This window comes from Perissodus microlepis, chromosome 2, assembly GCF_051167445.1.
Source record: "Perissodus microlepis isolate ML-2025 ecotype Zambia chromosome 2, ASM5116744v1, whole genome shotgun sequence".
NCBI classification, from domain to species: Eukaryota; Metazoa; Chordata; class Actinopteri; order Cichliformes; family Cichlidae; genus Perissodus; species Perissodus microlepis.
This window is the reverse complement of record NC_140462.1, coordinates 11,849,845-11,866,453: the sequence shown is the minus strand read 5'-3', so window position 1 is coordinate 11,866,453 and position 16,609 is coordinate 11,849,845. Positions and strand designations below refer to the sequence as shown.

Here is a 16,609-nt window from a genome sequence, read left to right as displayed (position 1 = left end):
GGCTCATCATATAACACATCTTGTGTTCTTCGTTCACAGAACACAACTGAACTGAAGAGCATTTGATTTGCGGGCCGAACGTTCTAGTGTTTCTTCATCTTTGTCAAAGGAAGAAGAAATGAAAAACAAACTGTTGTATGTAGATATTGCTATTATTTTGAAGGTCACATAGATAAACCTGACAGAAAATTCTGTTAAGACTGTTTTACCTACGCTATTACCAGGTTAAAAATAAAACTCAAATGTAAAATGGTATACCTGACTACTTCATATTCAGAGCTGAGCTCGGCAAAATAAAAAGAATTCAGTAAGTAACAACACGAATGTCTATTATAATTATTATCAATATTATTAATAATATCAATGGTCGCAGACAATTACTAGAAATGACGTCGATTTAAATGAAAGAGCACAACTATAGAGAGAGTGCGCGCGCGAGAGAGGGAAAGACAGGGAGACAGAGAGAGGGAGAGAGAACAATTACAGTGAGTGGGTCTCTGGGGCCCTGAGGAATATTTCAGCACCAAAGACAGTTAATTTGAGATTTGGCAGGACCAACCACGCAAAGATACAAAATGTGTTTCTGCTATACGCGCAGCCACGTGCTCTTCAATAGTGTGAATCAGTTATTTTGATAAAAGCAAACAATTACAATAAGTTAACCATAGCATAAGTCCGCATTGTTTTATACGGTATAGTTTGCTAAAGAGTGAGTTATTTCATTAAATCTTTTTGACACAAGGACCCAGAAAAACACATAACAACAATATACAAAATCACGTAAAATAGCACCCGCAAATAACAAACTAAGATGTAAGTTACACGATAAGTAAAGAAAAACAGAAAAATAGTCGAGATCAGCATGCCGTACGGTATTTCTGAATGAAAGTTTTCATCATGTGATAAGCAATTCATAGTAAACGACAATACTACCTGTGCAAGATAAAGACATAAATAACGGTCTTACAAATAAATTTAAAAAAAAAGAAAAAGAAACACAACAAAAAGTGTAGGAACCAGAAGAAAGATTTGTGAGTGTCTTACCTCAATAGATTGACCCAGAGTATCAAATGGATCAGCAAAGTCTGATGGACTTTTCTTCAGAGTCTGGTCAACAGGCAGCGTGTTGTCATTGTATGATGTCACAAACTTAAAGTCACTGGTTCTTGAACCTGTGGTCAGGTACGCATCATAATTGTAAGCGCTGCGTAAAGTTCCTGTGCCATCAACATCTGCGTAATTAGGAGGGAGATAACCGCTGGGGATGGCAACTGCTCCGTCAAACAACAGTCTGGGCTTTCTCCTGCGACAAAACTTTAAACCCAGGATGATGATGATGAAAGTCAGAAAAAAGGTGGACACAGACACCAGCGCGATGATCAGATAAGAGGTCAGTTTGGAATTCTTCTCATCATAAGACAGATCTTTCAGTTCTGGCACCTCAGCCAAGTTATCAGAAATTAGTAAATACATGGAACAGGTGGCAGACAGAGAGGGCTGTCCGTTATCTTTCACTGCCACTACAAGGTTCTGTTTCATGCTGTCAGATTCAGAAATGTCCCGCTGTGTCCTGATCTCTCCGCTGTGAACACCAATGGTAAAAAGTCCCGGATCAGTGGATTTGACTATTTGATAGGACAGCCAGGCGTTCTGTCCGGAGTCCGCGTCCACCGCGATCACTTTGGACACCAGAGAGCCTCCGTGTGCAGCTTTGGGGACCAGCTCGGTCATGAAGGAGTTGCCCTCTGGGGAGGGGTACAGGATCTGAGGAGAGTTGTCATTCACATCTGAGATGAACACACTCACGGTCACGTTGCTGCTGAGAGGAGGAGAACCGTTGTCTCTGGCCATCACGTGGACTTTGAAGGTCCTGAACTGTTCATAATCAAACGACCTCACAGCGTGGATCACACCCGTGTCTCCGTTCACAGACAGATAGGAGGACACCGGGGCACCGTTCACCTCACCAGCTAACAGAGAATAAACCACTGTACCGTTCTGTCTCCAGTCGGGGTCTCGAGCACTAACGGAACATAAAGTGGAGCCCGGTTTGTTATTCTCACTCATATATGCGCTGTACGACTGCTCCTCAAACACAGGTGGGTTGTCGTTGATGTCAGCTACAGATAACTGAACACTTTTAGTCGACGACAGAGGTGGAGAGCCCTCGTCAGTGGCAGTGATTGTAATGTTGTAATCAGACACTAGTTCGCGGTCCAGTTGTCCCGTAGTCACCAGAGAATAATAGTTTTTAATAGAAGGAACCAACTTAAAGGGGACACCCTGCTGGATGGAGCAGCGGACCTGCCCGTTATTCTCAGAGTCTTTGTCCTGCACGTTAATGATGCCCACCTCTGTACCAGGTGGCACATTCTCATGAATGGGATTTGACAGTGACTTCAGGTATATATCTGGCGAGTTGTCATTATTATCAATAACATCTATTAACACTTTGGCATAAGATGTTAACCCTAAACCATCTTTAGCCTGCACTTTCATTTCAAAAGAACTTTTTTCTTCATAGTCAATCAAACCACACACTTTAATTTCTCCAGTTTTAGGATTAATAGAGAAAACTTTATCATCGTTGTCAGATATATGACCGAAGTCATACGTTACATCTCCATTCACTCCTTCATCTGCATCTGTGGCACTGACTTTAATCACTGTTGTATCTAAAGGACAGTTTTCAGTCAGACTTGCTTTATAAACGGCCTGACTGAACACTGGGGCGTTATCATTAGCATCCAGTACAGTGACGTGTATGACTACGGTACCTGATCTCTGAGGAGATCCACCGTCCAAAGCTGTGATGAGTAAATTAATCTCCTTTTGCTTTTCTCGATCGAGTTTATTTTCCAGTACAAGATCGACGTTGTTGTTGTCAACTGATAAAATGAAATGGTTGTTCTTTTGTAAGATGTACCTTTGCACAGCATTTTGACCTATATCTGCGTCATGGGCCTGCTCTATTGGAAATCGACTTCCCCTTTCTGCTAACTCGCTTATTTCCATTTCAATTAAATGATCTTTGAATTGTGGAGAGTTGTCATTTATGTCTTGAATATGAAGACTTACACGATGAAGCTCCAACGGATTTTCCAAAACTAGATCTGCTTTTAACACACAGGAAGGTTTCTTGCCACAAAGGTTCTCTCTGTCAATTCTGTCCATCGTAGTAAAATCCCCAGTAATAATGTTAATGTCGCAATACATTTTACGAAATCCTTCAAAATCAACACGGGCCTGTCGTGAAGAAAAACTTCCACGGTCAATACCGAGATCCTTAGCTATATTTCCAATAACGAAGTCGCGTTTCATCTCTTCGGCAAAAGAATAACTCAGATCCCCGCTTACGAGGCGCATCGTTACAATAAACGTAGCAAGGCAATAGATCGGGCCTGAAAATCCTTTGTCTCTCATCCTGAAATGAAACAACGTCTTCCGCTTGTTTATCTGGCTATTCAGAGCGAAACAACATATGTATCCCAAATCAGTCAGAAATCCAATAGTCCACACCAGTTTATACAGAACTATGTCCCAGGATTTAGCGTTTCTGATAAATGAAAAAAAAAACTGAATTCATGATGGGTGGAGTGCTGCATGTTCTTTTTCTTCCAGCCAACAGTGACACCATGTGTCTTTTTAACTTCACATCCGCGTTTGAATAAAACTTCTTCAAGTCAAAAAAGAAAGAAATAAAGAAAGAAATCACATGAAGGTAGTGTTTACTCCCGTCGATACACTAAATTGAAATAGCGAATTATGTTCTCGGTATATTATAATGAAAATAAACTAAACAGTACATGAAATATCAGCAATTATAGCTACAGAATACAAATTACAAGGCTCAGAACCATGGACAGCGGCAGAGGAAATACTGAGACGGTTTTTATACAGAAAAGAAGACGAATGCCGCAACACTCGCACACACACAGTTAGAAAAAAGCAATTGAAATGGCAATTTCAATAATTTATTTCCGATTTATAGCAACTACGTTCATTAAAATATAGATAAGTAACAAATCAGAAGTAGACAGTCTTTTTGCGGAAAGTCAGTCCTTATACTAGAGTAGACATTATTAGAATGATGCATCGATGTACATGTGTCATCTTACTGCTGATGGACGTGATTATAATTAAACACATTACATGCATTTTTGTACATTGACTCACAGCTTTATAACATATGCTCAACACCGTTCGGGAGGTCACGAGATAAACCTGAGGTCGTGTAACTTAAAACGGAAACGCACGCACGCGGTCGGACATACACATCTATATGTGAACTTGGTGTTATGTTTCACTTTTTAAATACTGAAGTGATGACACCATTTTGAGCACAAACAACATGAAGCGTTGAAAGGGAAATCTCTTAATGGCTAAACTCCAGCTATTCATAACCATGAAGACAAGACAGTCCCTTTATGAAATCGGCAATAATACACTGTGTTGTACAAGCTTCATATGGTATTTCTTTATCTGAGACAAAAAGCAAACAAAGTACTACTTGTCCAAGTATGGAACGCCAGGACTGACATAATCAATTAATTATACCATTAAATAATTAATTAAATGTGGCAATAATTAATTACAATTGGAAATAATTAATTAAATAATTATTGACACATTTAATTAATTATTTAATGGTATAATTAATTGATTATGTCAGTCCTGGCGTTCCATATCCAAGCAGCAAAGGAAATATCAAAGTAAAGTACAAGTCAGTCAACACTGCACTTCTTTGAATTTGAAACTGAACTTCTTTCTTAATGTCATCCATGAGTTGTGGACTACAACAGTCCCACCGGGAACACACGACACCTATTCATTTTTACTGAGTCAGTGCTGCAAATGTTAGTAGCTAACCAGTATTAATGAGCTTGCTGGCATTCGACAACCACCTAACAAATCCGTGTGTTTGTTGGTTTGAAGTTTCATGTTAGTGTAGTGGGTTAGATTTTGTAGAAGATGTTTTGTTCCTACATGGTGTCTGTGAACGCAGCGTGAACATTTAATGGTACCCTAGCGATCTAATCAGAGGTTAGTTATGAGGAGCAGCTGTGGCCTATTCACTGATTTAGCGTTTGGTACTCATTTCTCCCATATATGGTGACGATCACAGCCTGATCTTAATGTTGCAGATCAAATTCAGTCGAGTGGTTAGTAGGATCCTCGTATGAAGTCTGCAGTTTGGTTAATAATAGCGTGGACCAAGGATAACTGTTCTTTTCTCTTGTTATAGGTACCCTGCTGCCATCTTGTTGAGTCTTGTTATTTCTCGTTGTTGTTTTCAGTGTCCTCTAGTGCCTTGTTTTGTTTTAACTTGGCTTTGTTTTATCATGTTTAATCTTGTCCTGTGCCGTTTGTGCCACACCGCACTTTGTTGGGGCCCAGCATGGGTGCGCCTGATGCTGCATTTCTGTGGTATTTTAAAGGTTTTATATGTAGATGCATACACTCCTCTTCTGTTTATTTTTCACTGAGTCGGTCCCTATTTCTTGCTTGATTTATAGGTTTATTTCACTTTAGGTTTAGAGACGGACGCTTGCTGGGGGGCTAGGCACGTTTGGTCAGGTTGCCTATAATGCATGCGAGTGTAAACGCCGGGATACGATTATAAAGCGCCTTTAGTTGCAGTGACAACTGCAATGCGAGGTGACGAGTAACTGGTGGCATTCCTTGGGCACTACTCCCTGTAGGTTGCCTCCCAAAGTGACCTGTATTTAACTATATTAATTGGCTTTTTGTTGAGCTGCTATTTTACTTGGAGCAACACAGTGAGTCTTGTAGTTTTAAGCCATGTCTGGTAGTGGTGTTTTAGTTAAAGGTACAGTGGTATTGGAAGTCCTGCCACTAAATTTGCTGTTGTCTTTGTATCTCCACATTATTCAGATAATGCATTAAACAAACCTATTGACAATGACTTGCCACGCCTCTTCTTTGTCAATAACGAGCCCGTGTGTCTTTGTAACTGATAAAACCTTTACACTGGTTAATGTGAAATTTCCTGGGGTGCAACTCCAACACCAGGTGGCGTTATCAGTTGAGTTACATTTTCAGTTTCCTTCTCTGGCGCCACAATGGGATAAAAATAAACATGTAGCTCTCACCATCCAACAGACTGTCAACACACCTTTGAGAACGACATTGTAACATGCGGTAACACTAATGTATACCGAGGTGCAATGTGGATGTACGTGAGATGACAAAGAATTGAGCACAAGAAATGAGATTATCAATACTGACAGAAGGAAGTGATGAATATCTGACAGCTATTGTTTCGGTAGTTTAAAAAGTGATTTAGTCATTTTAATGCTACATTGATGATAATAATACCCATTAAACATAATTGTGATTAAAGCACAGAACGTCCCTTCGACTGGTCACTTACTTCCCCGACTATCGCTACCGTGGGCGGCTAAACGTTTTGATTTGACGTCGGATGCACTTCCTGAAGCAAGCCGGGGGTTTCCCCTCTGTGCCTCTTTAAAAATAGGAGGGATCCGTTCCTTAAACAACGAATGCCTTAACCACTACACCACAAATTAAACACGGGGACTTTCGAAATTACATGAACTAATAAGTAAATCTTGAGTATAGAACCTTTGTTCGTCTTTCATGTGAAAGATCATTAACAGTACTGGTGCCGCCTTCAATAAATCAGATGGTTTATGCGACAAAGTGTATCATCAATTTACTAATCATTACTTGTTAATTTAATGCCGTTGTTTATTTCGAGGTACTTTGCAGTGTTATAAAAGCTGACCAGAAATCAGAGTGAAACTTGACTCGTCGTCAGAAGAGTCTGACAAAATACACTGAAAGTTTCGGGTTGCAAATAAAAGGAAGTTGGTTACGTTCCAGTTTAATATTAATAGCTACGTTTCGCTATAAGCAACCCCCCAAGATTGACTTTGTTTGTAATATGATGAAAGGCGTTATTTTGGAAAAAAAATTAAAATTCATACACAAACACACAAATGCTAGAAAGGGGAGGTACTATATAGGAAAGACCCTGTAAATAACAAGAAGCCTCAGGTTCTACTTATCAAAGACAATACTATAAATGTAAAAACTTAAAGACATAACAAAACACTGCAATTTTGATAACCCGGTTATTTCAGAATCCTACCTCTATTGAAGTATCGAGATCTTCAAATGGATCAGCAAAGTCTGATGGACTTTTCTTCAGAGTCTGGTCAGCAGGCAGTGTGTTGTCATTGTATGATGTCACAAACTTAAAGTCACTGGTTCTTGAACCTGTGGTCAGGTATGCGTCATAATTGTAAGCGCTGCGTAAAGTTCCTGTGCCATCAACATCTGCGTAATTAGGAGGGAGATAACCGCTGGGGATGGCAACTGCTCCATCAAACAACAGTCTGGGCTTTCTCCTGCGACAAAACCTCAAACCTAGGATGATGATGATGAAAGTCAGAAAAAACGTGGACACAGACACCAGCGCGATGATCAGATAAGAGGTCAGTTTGGAATTGTTCTCATTATAAGACAGATCCTTCAGTTCTGGCACCTCAGCCAAGTTATCAGAAATTAGTAAATACATGGAACAGGTGGCAGACAGAGAGGGCTGTCCGTTATCTTTCACTGCCACTACAAGGTTCTGTTTCATGCTGTCAGATTCAGAAATGTCCCGCTGTGTCCTGATCTCTCCGCTGTGGACACCAATGGTAAAAAGTCCCGGATCAGTGGATTTGACTATTTGATAGGACAGCCAGGCGTTCTGTCCGGAGTCCGCGTCCACCGCGATCACTTTGGACACCAGAGAGCCTCCGTGTGCAGCTTTGGGGACCAGCTCGGTCATGAAGGAGTTGCCCTCTGGGGAGGGGTACAGGATCTGAGGAGAGTTGTCATTCACGTCTGAGATGAACACACTCACGGTCACGTTGCTGCTGAGTGGAGGAGAACCGTTGTCTCTGGCCATCACGTGGACTTTAAAACTCCTGAACTGTTCATAATCAAACGACCTCACAGCGTGGATCACACCCGTGTCTCCGTTCACAGACAGATAGGAGGACACCGGGGCACCGTTCACCTCACCAGCTAACAGAGAATAAACCACTGTACCGTTCTGTCTCCAGTCGGGGTCTCGAGCACTAACGGAACATAAAGTGGAGCCCGGTTTGTTATTCTCACTCACATATGCGCTGTACGATTGCTCATCAAACACAGGTGGGTTGTCGTTGATGTCAGCTACAGATAACTGAACACTTTTAGAAGAGGACAGAGGTGGAGAGCCCTCGTCAGTGGCAGTGATTGTAATGTTGTAATCAGATACTAGTTCACGGTCCAGTTGTCCTGTCGTCACCAGAGAATAATAGTTTTTAATAGACGGAACCAATTTAAAGGGGACACCCTGCTGGATTGAACAGCGGACCTGCCCGTTATTCTCAGAGTCTCTGTCCTGCACGTTAATGATGCCCACCTCTGTACCAGGCGACACGTTTTCAGGAATGGAGTTAGACACCGATTCCAGAGAAACTGCTGGTGCATTGTCGTTTATGTCAGTAATCTCTATTATAACTTTGGCATATGATTTTAGTCCTAAACCATCCTTGGCTTGCACTGGGATTTCAAAAGAGCTTCTGTCTTCATAGTCAATTACACCAGTTACTCTAATTTCTCCCGTTTTGTGTTCAATAGTAAACACATTCATATTATCATCAGATATGTGCCCTAAGTCATACGTTACATCTCCATTCACTCCTTCGTCTGCATCTGTCGCACTGACTTTAATCACTGGTGTATCTAAAGGAGAATTTTCAGGCAGACTGGCTTTATAAACGGCCTGGCTGAACACTGGGGCGTTATCATTGGCATCCACCACAGTGACGTGTATGACTACGGTGCCGGATCTCTGAGGAGATCCACCGTCCAAAGCTGTGAGGAGTAAATTCATCTCTTTTTGTCTCTCTCGATCAAGTTTATTCTCTAGTACGAGTTCAACCTTGTTGCTGTCAGCAGCCAGAATAAAGATGTCGTTCTTTTGAAGCTCGTACCTTTGCACAGCATTTTGACCTATATCTGCGTCATGGGCCTGCTCTATTGAGAAGCGGCTACCCTTCTCGGTTGACTCGCTTATTTCCATCTCAATCAAATTTTCTCTGAATTTTGGCGAGTTGTCATTCACATCTTGAATATGAACACTTACACGATGAAGGTCCAAAGGATTTTGTAACACCAGATCCACTTGCACAACACATGAAGGTTTCTTGGCACAGAGGCTTTCTCTGTCGACTCTCTCCGATGTGATCAAATCTCCCGTTCTCAGATTAATGTCACAGTAACGCTTACGAGATCCATCAAAATCAATGCGAGCCTTTCGGGAAGATAAAGTCCTCAGATCAAGCCCAAGATCCTTTGCTATATCTCCAATCACGGAGTCTCGTTTCATCTCCTCTTGAATATTATAACTTAGATCTCCATGAACGATGCGCAGCGTTATAATAAAGGAGGCAAAGAAGAAGATCGGCCCTGGTATTGAAAATCCTTTGTCTCCCATCCTGACTCGAAAAGAGCCCATCTTGCAGCAATTATACTGTCCACAGTGGCAAAGTGAAATCTATTCCAAAACACACAGCAATCCTTAGAACTTTACAGCAAGGTACGGGGTCCTGAAGGTTCGGATATATGCGTTTTTCCAGCAGTCTGCATTTAATATCTAATCAGTAAGTGGAGTGGGTGGAGTGGCAAGCGTTTATTTTCCGTTAGTCAACAGCGACACCACGAGTCACCTTTTAATCTCCTTAGTATTCAATTAAATATTATTCACAAAAAAGTAAATCACTCCAAGACCGCTCTCGGCCATATTTAACAGTTGTGAATATTATTTAAAACACATTAAGCATTCTTTGCTAACTGTGCCTGAGTAAGATGCCGATGTCATGCCACAACAGTCATTTAAAATGATATTTGGTTTGTTACCCTCAAATGTATACTGTTTGAGCCTCAACAAACCCTAACATTCTTGAATTTATTTTACATTTTTGTAATACACAAAAGTTCTAAGGTTCTCCTTTTTGAGACAATAAGCTGAGGTAACTGAATTACACAAACCTACAGTTTTGATTACTGAAATTCACATGGAATTTCGGAGATATCAAACAAGTCTCCAGATCCAGTTACTCCAAGAACCCCTGGATCGTATTTCAGGACCATGGACAGGTACTGTAGGATTTGGCATGGTTATTGGGCAATGTTGTCTCCTAAAATCAATGAGAGATAACTACTGTAAAGACTAATTTATTTTTAAAACTCTACCCAAAGCTAACTACTGCAAGGCTGCATCCGAAACTGAAGCTTTGTTTCCATCACATTGCCTAAAAAGTGCACCAGTTGACCCTGTCGAGACCTTTTAAACGACATTATAAACGAATGAGCAGGCTACTGCTGCACTATAAATACACTTTTCCACTTTTCTTTAAACAAAATGTCATTGGCGCTCAATGCCACTGCTCAAAAGTTTCAGTGTCATGTTGAAATGTCGTTTTGCATGAATGAAAAGCAAATTATTTTCATTTAATATAATTTTAAATTAGAAATGTTACAAATTTTATTTTATTTTTTAAAAAATGAATTATTGGAAATAATTAGATTTTTTTTGTTGTTGGAATTTCTGTGTAGCTATTCAAGGGTCCATTTCCTGCAAGTAAAATATCTGTTTCAATTGCATGTGTTCACCTGTTGCTCATAAATCCCAGTTCAAATTCATCCCAAATTTAGTTATGTTAGCAAAGCCAAAAACTGTTAGATTACTTGGAAAATAAATTGAGTTATTTTTCTGTGGGTTTAATTAATGCTAAAATGGCCCCCATTTTTTCTTAAACACTGAGTTGTTGTTCTTAATGACTGTTGCATAATGACTAGCACCACTGAAGGAACAATGGGCTGGGAGTTGACTTTTGAAGTCCAGATGTAGTCTCCCAGGTCTTAGCTGGTATGGTTCTCTACGCCACCAAATTTAGGGGAATGGTGGATGTGCAGGGGGTCACCTAGGACGTTGACTCGTAGCAGGGGAGACTGTAGCCAAGAGAACTAACACTACACATAAAAAAGGTTTAAGAAGAGGTGATTGTGTTTTAACAGTCTGTTTGTAGAGTTGTCATGGTGATGATTAGACCTTGCGTTTTGGGGGTACACTGTCCCTTTAAGAGCCACCTTAAGCCAGACCATGCTTGTACTCAGGTTCGCGTCACGCACTGCGCACTGCAAGCGGGAGCACTAGAGAGTTAGAGGCTGCAAAAGTTTGCGTGGCTATCTACACGTGAGGTAAATATGCTAGAAAAGTGTAAATACTGCAAAATATTGTCGTCGGTGTTGTCGGAGACGGTAATTAGCCTAGGAAGCTAAGTTTATTATGCGATGACTCCGTGTTTGTGATGATTTTTGTAGAATTCTGAACGTGCGACGGGTGTATGTTCAAGGGTTACGTGCTGTGAGCAGGATTGAAGAGCGGGTTGGCGTGAGTAATGACAGAATGTCCTAACAGATTTCAAAGTTGTTAAGTTTACACTGTTGTTCAATTTGCACAACTTTTTATGTTTCTGTTTGATTCAGAGGGGAGATCACTTTCTGTGTGATTTCTGTGTGATTCCTGTGTGTGTACTTCGGCTGTGTAGAGAAATCAAAGTGAGTTCATGATGTTCTCCCTTAAAAATGTACAAGTTAAAATGAGAGTTTACAGTGTACTTCTTTGTCAGTTGAACTGTGAATTATGGGTTCCAAAGAACAATTTGTTTTATTTTCGTATATTTGTTTCTTGACAGGTCACTACTGTTGTCTATACTGATTGAGTTCTGATATGAACTTTGATGTTGCTGTTGTTTCAGACCCTGAAAGGCAGTTTTATGTTGAGCCAGTGGAATAGTTAAATGTGACTGTTTTCACTCAAAAATATAAACTTAAAACTGTGCTTTCCTGAACACAGTTGGTGGAAAAAATTATGCAGATAGATAGATAGATAGATAGATAGATAGATATTGCTTTTTTTCTTTGTACATTGTTTTCTTTACTTGTCGCACCTTTGTGGGCTTCCTACCTAATTTTGTTGTGCAAGAAACTGAACAATGACAATGAAAGTTCTAAGTCTAGGTTTATATGTTTATATATGTGGGAAAGAAGTTGCGTTTTTCTACCTCAGAAGATGTGGTGATGTCTTCAAATGGATCAGCAAAGTCTGATGGACTTTTCTTCAGAGTCTGGTCAGCAGGCAGCGTGTTGTCATTGTATGATGTCACAAACTTAAAGTCACTGGTTCTAGAGCCCGTGGTCAGGTACGCGTCATAATTGTAAGTGCTGCGTAAAGTTCCTGTGCCATCAACATCTGCGTAATTAGGAGGGAGATAACCACTGGGGATGGCAACTGCTCCGTCAAACAACAGTCTGGGCTTTCTCCTGCGACAAAACCTCAAACCCAGGATGATGATGATAAAAGTCAGAAAAAACGTGGACACAGACACCAGCGCGATGATCAGATAAGAGGTCAGTTTGGAATTGCTCTCATTATAAGACAGATCCTTCAGTTCTGGTACCTCAGCCAAGTTATCAGAAATTAGTAAATACATGGAACAGGTGGCAGACAGAGAGGGCTGTCCGTTATCTTTCACTGCCACTACAAGGTTCTGTTTCATGCTGTCAGATTCAGAAATGTCCCGCAGTGTCCTGATCTCTCCGCTGTGAACACCAATGGTAAAAAGTCCCGGATCAGTGGATTTGACTATTTGATAGGACAGCCAGGCGTTCTGTCCCGAGTCTGTGTCCACCGCGATCACTTTGGACACCAGAGAGCCTCCGTGTGCAGCTTTGGGGACCAGCTCGGTCATGAAGGAGTTGCCCTCCGGGGAGGGGTACAGGATCTGAGGAGAGTTGTCATTCACATCTGAGATGAACACACTCACGGTCACGTTGCTGCTGAGAGGAGGAGAACCGTTGTCTCTGGCCATCATGTGGACTTTGAAGGTCCTGAACTGTTCATAATCAAACGACCTCACAGCGTGGATCACACCCGTGTCTCCATTTACAGACAGATAGGAGGACACCGGGGCACCGTTCACCTCACCAGCTAACAGAGAATAAACCACTGTACCGTTCTGTCTCCAGTCGGGGTCTCGAGCAGTAACGGAACATAAAGTGGAGCCCGGTTTGTTATTCTCACTCACATATGCGCTGTACGACTGCTTATCAAACACAGGTGGGTTGTCGTTGATATCAGCTACAGATAACTGAACACTTTTAGAAGAGGACAGAGGTGGAGAGCCCTCGTCAGTGGCAGTGATTGTAATGTTGTAATCAGACACTAGTTCACGGTCCAGTTGTCCTGTGGTCACCAGAGAATAATAGTTTTTAATAGAAGGAACCAACTTAAAGGGGACACCCTGCTGGATTGAACAGCGGACCTGCCCGTTATTCCCAGAGTCTCTGTCCTGAACATTAATGATGCCCACCTCTGTACCAGTTGGCACGTTCTCGGGTGTGGGGTTAGACACTGAATTTAGATATATAACTGGTCCATTATCATTTACATCAGTCACATCTATTAACACTTTGGCGTAAGAAGTTAGACCTAAACCATCTTTCGCTTCTGCTCTCATTTCAAAAGAATTTCTGTCTTCAAAGTCAATCACAGCAGTTACTTTAATTTCTCCCGTTTTAGGATCAATGGAAAATACATTTATGTCGTCGTCAGACACGTGGCTTAAGTCATACGTTACATCTCCGTTCACTCCTTCGTCTCCGTCTGTGGCACTGACTTTAATCACTGGTGTATCTAAAGGACAGTTTTCAGGCAGACTGGCTTTATAAACGGCCTGGCTGAACACTGGGGCGTTATCATTAGCATCCAGCACAGTGACGCGTATGACTACGGAACCGGATCTCTGAGGAGATCCACCGTCCAAAGCTGTGAGAAGTAAATTCATCTCGCTTTGTTTCTCTCTATCAAGAGTGTTTTCCAGTACGAGTTCAACCTTGTTGCTATCAACAGCCAGAATAAAGTTGTCGTTCTTTTGAAGCTCGTACCTTTGCACAGCATTTTGACCTATATCTGCGTCACGGGCCTGCTCTATTGAGAAGCGGTTACCCTTAACTGCTGACTCGCTTATTTCCATCTCAATCAAATTCTTTTTGAATTTTGGCGAGTTGTCGTTCACGTCTTGTATATGAAGACTTACACGATGAAGCTCTAACGGATTTTCTAACACCAGATCCACTTGCACAACACATGAAGTTTTCTTGGCACAGAGGCTTTCTCTGTCGATTCTCTCCGATGTGATCAGATCCCCCGTTCTCATATTAATATCACAGTAACGCTTATGAGTGCCCTCAAAAGTAACACGAGCCTTCCGGGAAGATAAAGTCCTCAAATCAAAACCGAGATCCTTTGCTATATTTCCAATTGCTGAGTCTCGTTTAATCTCCTCGGGAAAGGAATAGCTCAGATCTCCACAAACGAGGTGCAGTGTTACAAAAATGGAAGAAATGCAGAAGATCGGGCCTTGCGCTGAAAATCCTTTGTCCCGCATCTTGACAAAAATTGACCGTCAATTTCAAAGAAAATGTACTGTGCAGCACAAAAAAGAAGGTCGGGCCAAGACAACTAAATGTTCGGTTATTTGGTAACAATTTGCGACATCTCTATCCGGGATTTTACCAGATTATCCAGACACTTTACAACTGATTTCGATGCAATAGTGGGTGGAGTGGCGAGAGATTATTTTCTGTTAGACAAGGGCGACACCACGAGTTACTTTATCATCTTCACACCAGAACGTATTGAAATATTTTCGCAATTTAAATCCGGATTGTGGCAGCAATTCATCATATTTAAATTACCTGTGATTATCAGCTTAAAACTTCCGTGTGATTTCTGCAATATAATAGACTAAGCACGGGATGAAGGTCTTCACTTCACAGGTATACCGTATGCCTGTCCGTGTAAACGAGATGTGGATTGTAATTTATACATATATTGCCTTTGCTTTTGCTAGGTAAAAGTTTGCATAAACCGTATTCCTAAACATTATTATTGCGAAATGTTTAAATCTCCAAAAGAGAGGGCCAACTTAACTTTGAGTGTATAAACACTGTACATTATTAACAGTAAAAGAACACATTATCCTAAAGTGCGTCAGGGCATTTGGATGAGTTACAATACATTATACATTTTGTTACATATGAAAATAATTAATATGACAGAAATGCGTTCTGAATAGCCGAGACACAAAAATACATTTTCCTACTGGGCTGCGCGAGAACACCAGAAGAACCTTTCAGTGCCACACAGAGCTGTTTTTACATTTTATGTTGTTAGGGCCAACTGTTTCAAGAGTATGTAATAATAATAATAATTCGTCCATTCATACTCATGGAGCGAAAACCATGCCTGGGCTGACAAAGAGACAATAGCCCGTTTTTAATTACACTTTCTAAGACCTTACCATCGATTAAATGTGGCGAAGTCTTGTAAAAATGTTCCATCAGTCCAGAAGCCTCTGACTTGTGGCATCTCCTTTTTGTGCTGGGGTGTGACGTTAACCACAGTTAACCATCCCACCCCCCAGGCCAGTATGATACAACAGAAGAGGTATGTATCGCGCTCTTCTCAATATTGGTAGTTTTGGACATAAACTATTCTCTGCCTCGAACTGTTTGCAAGGTAGAAATTGCTGGCATGTTGTGTCATCTGTTGCTGCTGGGTCGGGAAGCGCTCCTCTCCTGTCTAGGTGGAGTAGTTCAGTGGGCCTGGTATGTATTAGCTAACCTTTCTTCTGGGTTCGGCTTTGAATTTAAATTGCCGATTTATTAAATGTAATATGTCACTTTTCATATATGAAAGCTGCTGCCTCTCTTCAGGATGCCTCGCTGTTGTGTTTCTCCGTTTTGTACTTCTCTTTGGTTCTCGTTTATGCTGCTTTATTTCTTTTTTTGTTATGTTATGATTTGTTCACTGGTATTGTTTGCGTCAGCGGTGCTTCGCTCATCGCTCTGCCACTTCAGCTGCGACCGTGTTCGACATCCTAATTGAGACCATAATTATTTTTAATTTATGTAAGTTTCTGTACATGTCCGATGTAAGGTTAATGTTGCAATTATATTTATTTCACCAAGAATCGTTTAATTTATTTCGCTAGAACTGTTGTTACGTTAATGTAGCCTATTATAGGATTCCATGGTGTAAAGTTACATTAAAGCATTAACGCCACCCCCATGGTTGAATGTATAGAAATTTAAAAACTAGCTTTGTTTTGTTTTTGTTTGTTTTGTTTTGTGTGTGTGTGTGTGGTGTGTGTGTGTGTGGGGGGGGGGGGGTATTGCTTTGTTTTAGAATACTAAGGTTGCATTTCCGAATTTCGGAACCTTGTCTCCTGCCACATCTTTAGTGGAACGAGCCTGTGCGCCTTACTGGTGCTTTTAGTTATTTCGTTGGGTGAAATTCCCGAGCTGGCGATGTTGGCAATTTTTTCCTGCCATAACTATTGTGGGAATAATGAATTTAAGGGGCAAAAACTAAATACACTGTTTCATACCCTCGTGTTGCGACAAACAACTTCGATTGACCGTGTAACGATGCCTCTCAGATTGTAATTCGTGAAAG

The 16,609-nt window shown here is 41.1% G+C and overlaps 2 protein-coding genes across 4 annotated transcripts in view; both read right to left on the bottom strand.

Moving 5' to 3' along the window:
* Nucleotides 1-16,609, bottom strand: part of LOC146392385 (protocadherin gamma-C5-like) — a 308,150-nt gene that overhangs the window by 288,953 nt on the left and 2,588 nt on the right. The window contains exon 1 of one of the 3 annotated variants that reach the window (XM_084946817.1): nt 12,153-14,708. The exons of the other annotated variants lie outside the window; for them this stretch is intronic. Within the exon in view, the coding sequence (XP_084802943.1) occupies nt 12,153-14,537 (2,385 nt within the window). The 5' untranslated portion in view covers nt 14,538-14,708. Of the gene's footprint in view, nt 1-12,152; nt 14,709-16,609 lie in introns of those variants that run through there. 3 annotated transcript variants of the gene reach the window in all.
* LOC146392386 (protocadherin gamma-A12-like) lies at nt 4,664-12,112 on the bottom strand. Its single transcript, XM_084947216.1, has one exon. It carries the CDS (start codon nt 9,539-9,541, stop codon nt 7,124-7,126), a length of 2,418 nt encoding a protein of 805 aa, XP_084803342.1. The 5' UTR covers nt 9,542-12,112; the 3' UTR covers nt 4,664-7,123.

Coding starts and splice junctions, on each gene's coding strand:
- LOC146392386 (XM_084947216.1), bottom strand. CDS start 9,541: ATGGGCTCTTTTCGAGTCAGGATGGGAGACAAAGGATTTTCAATACCA.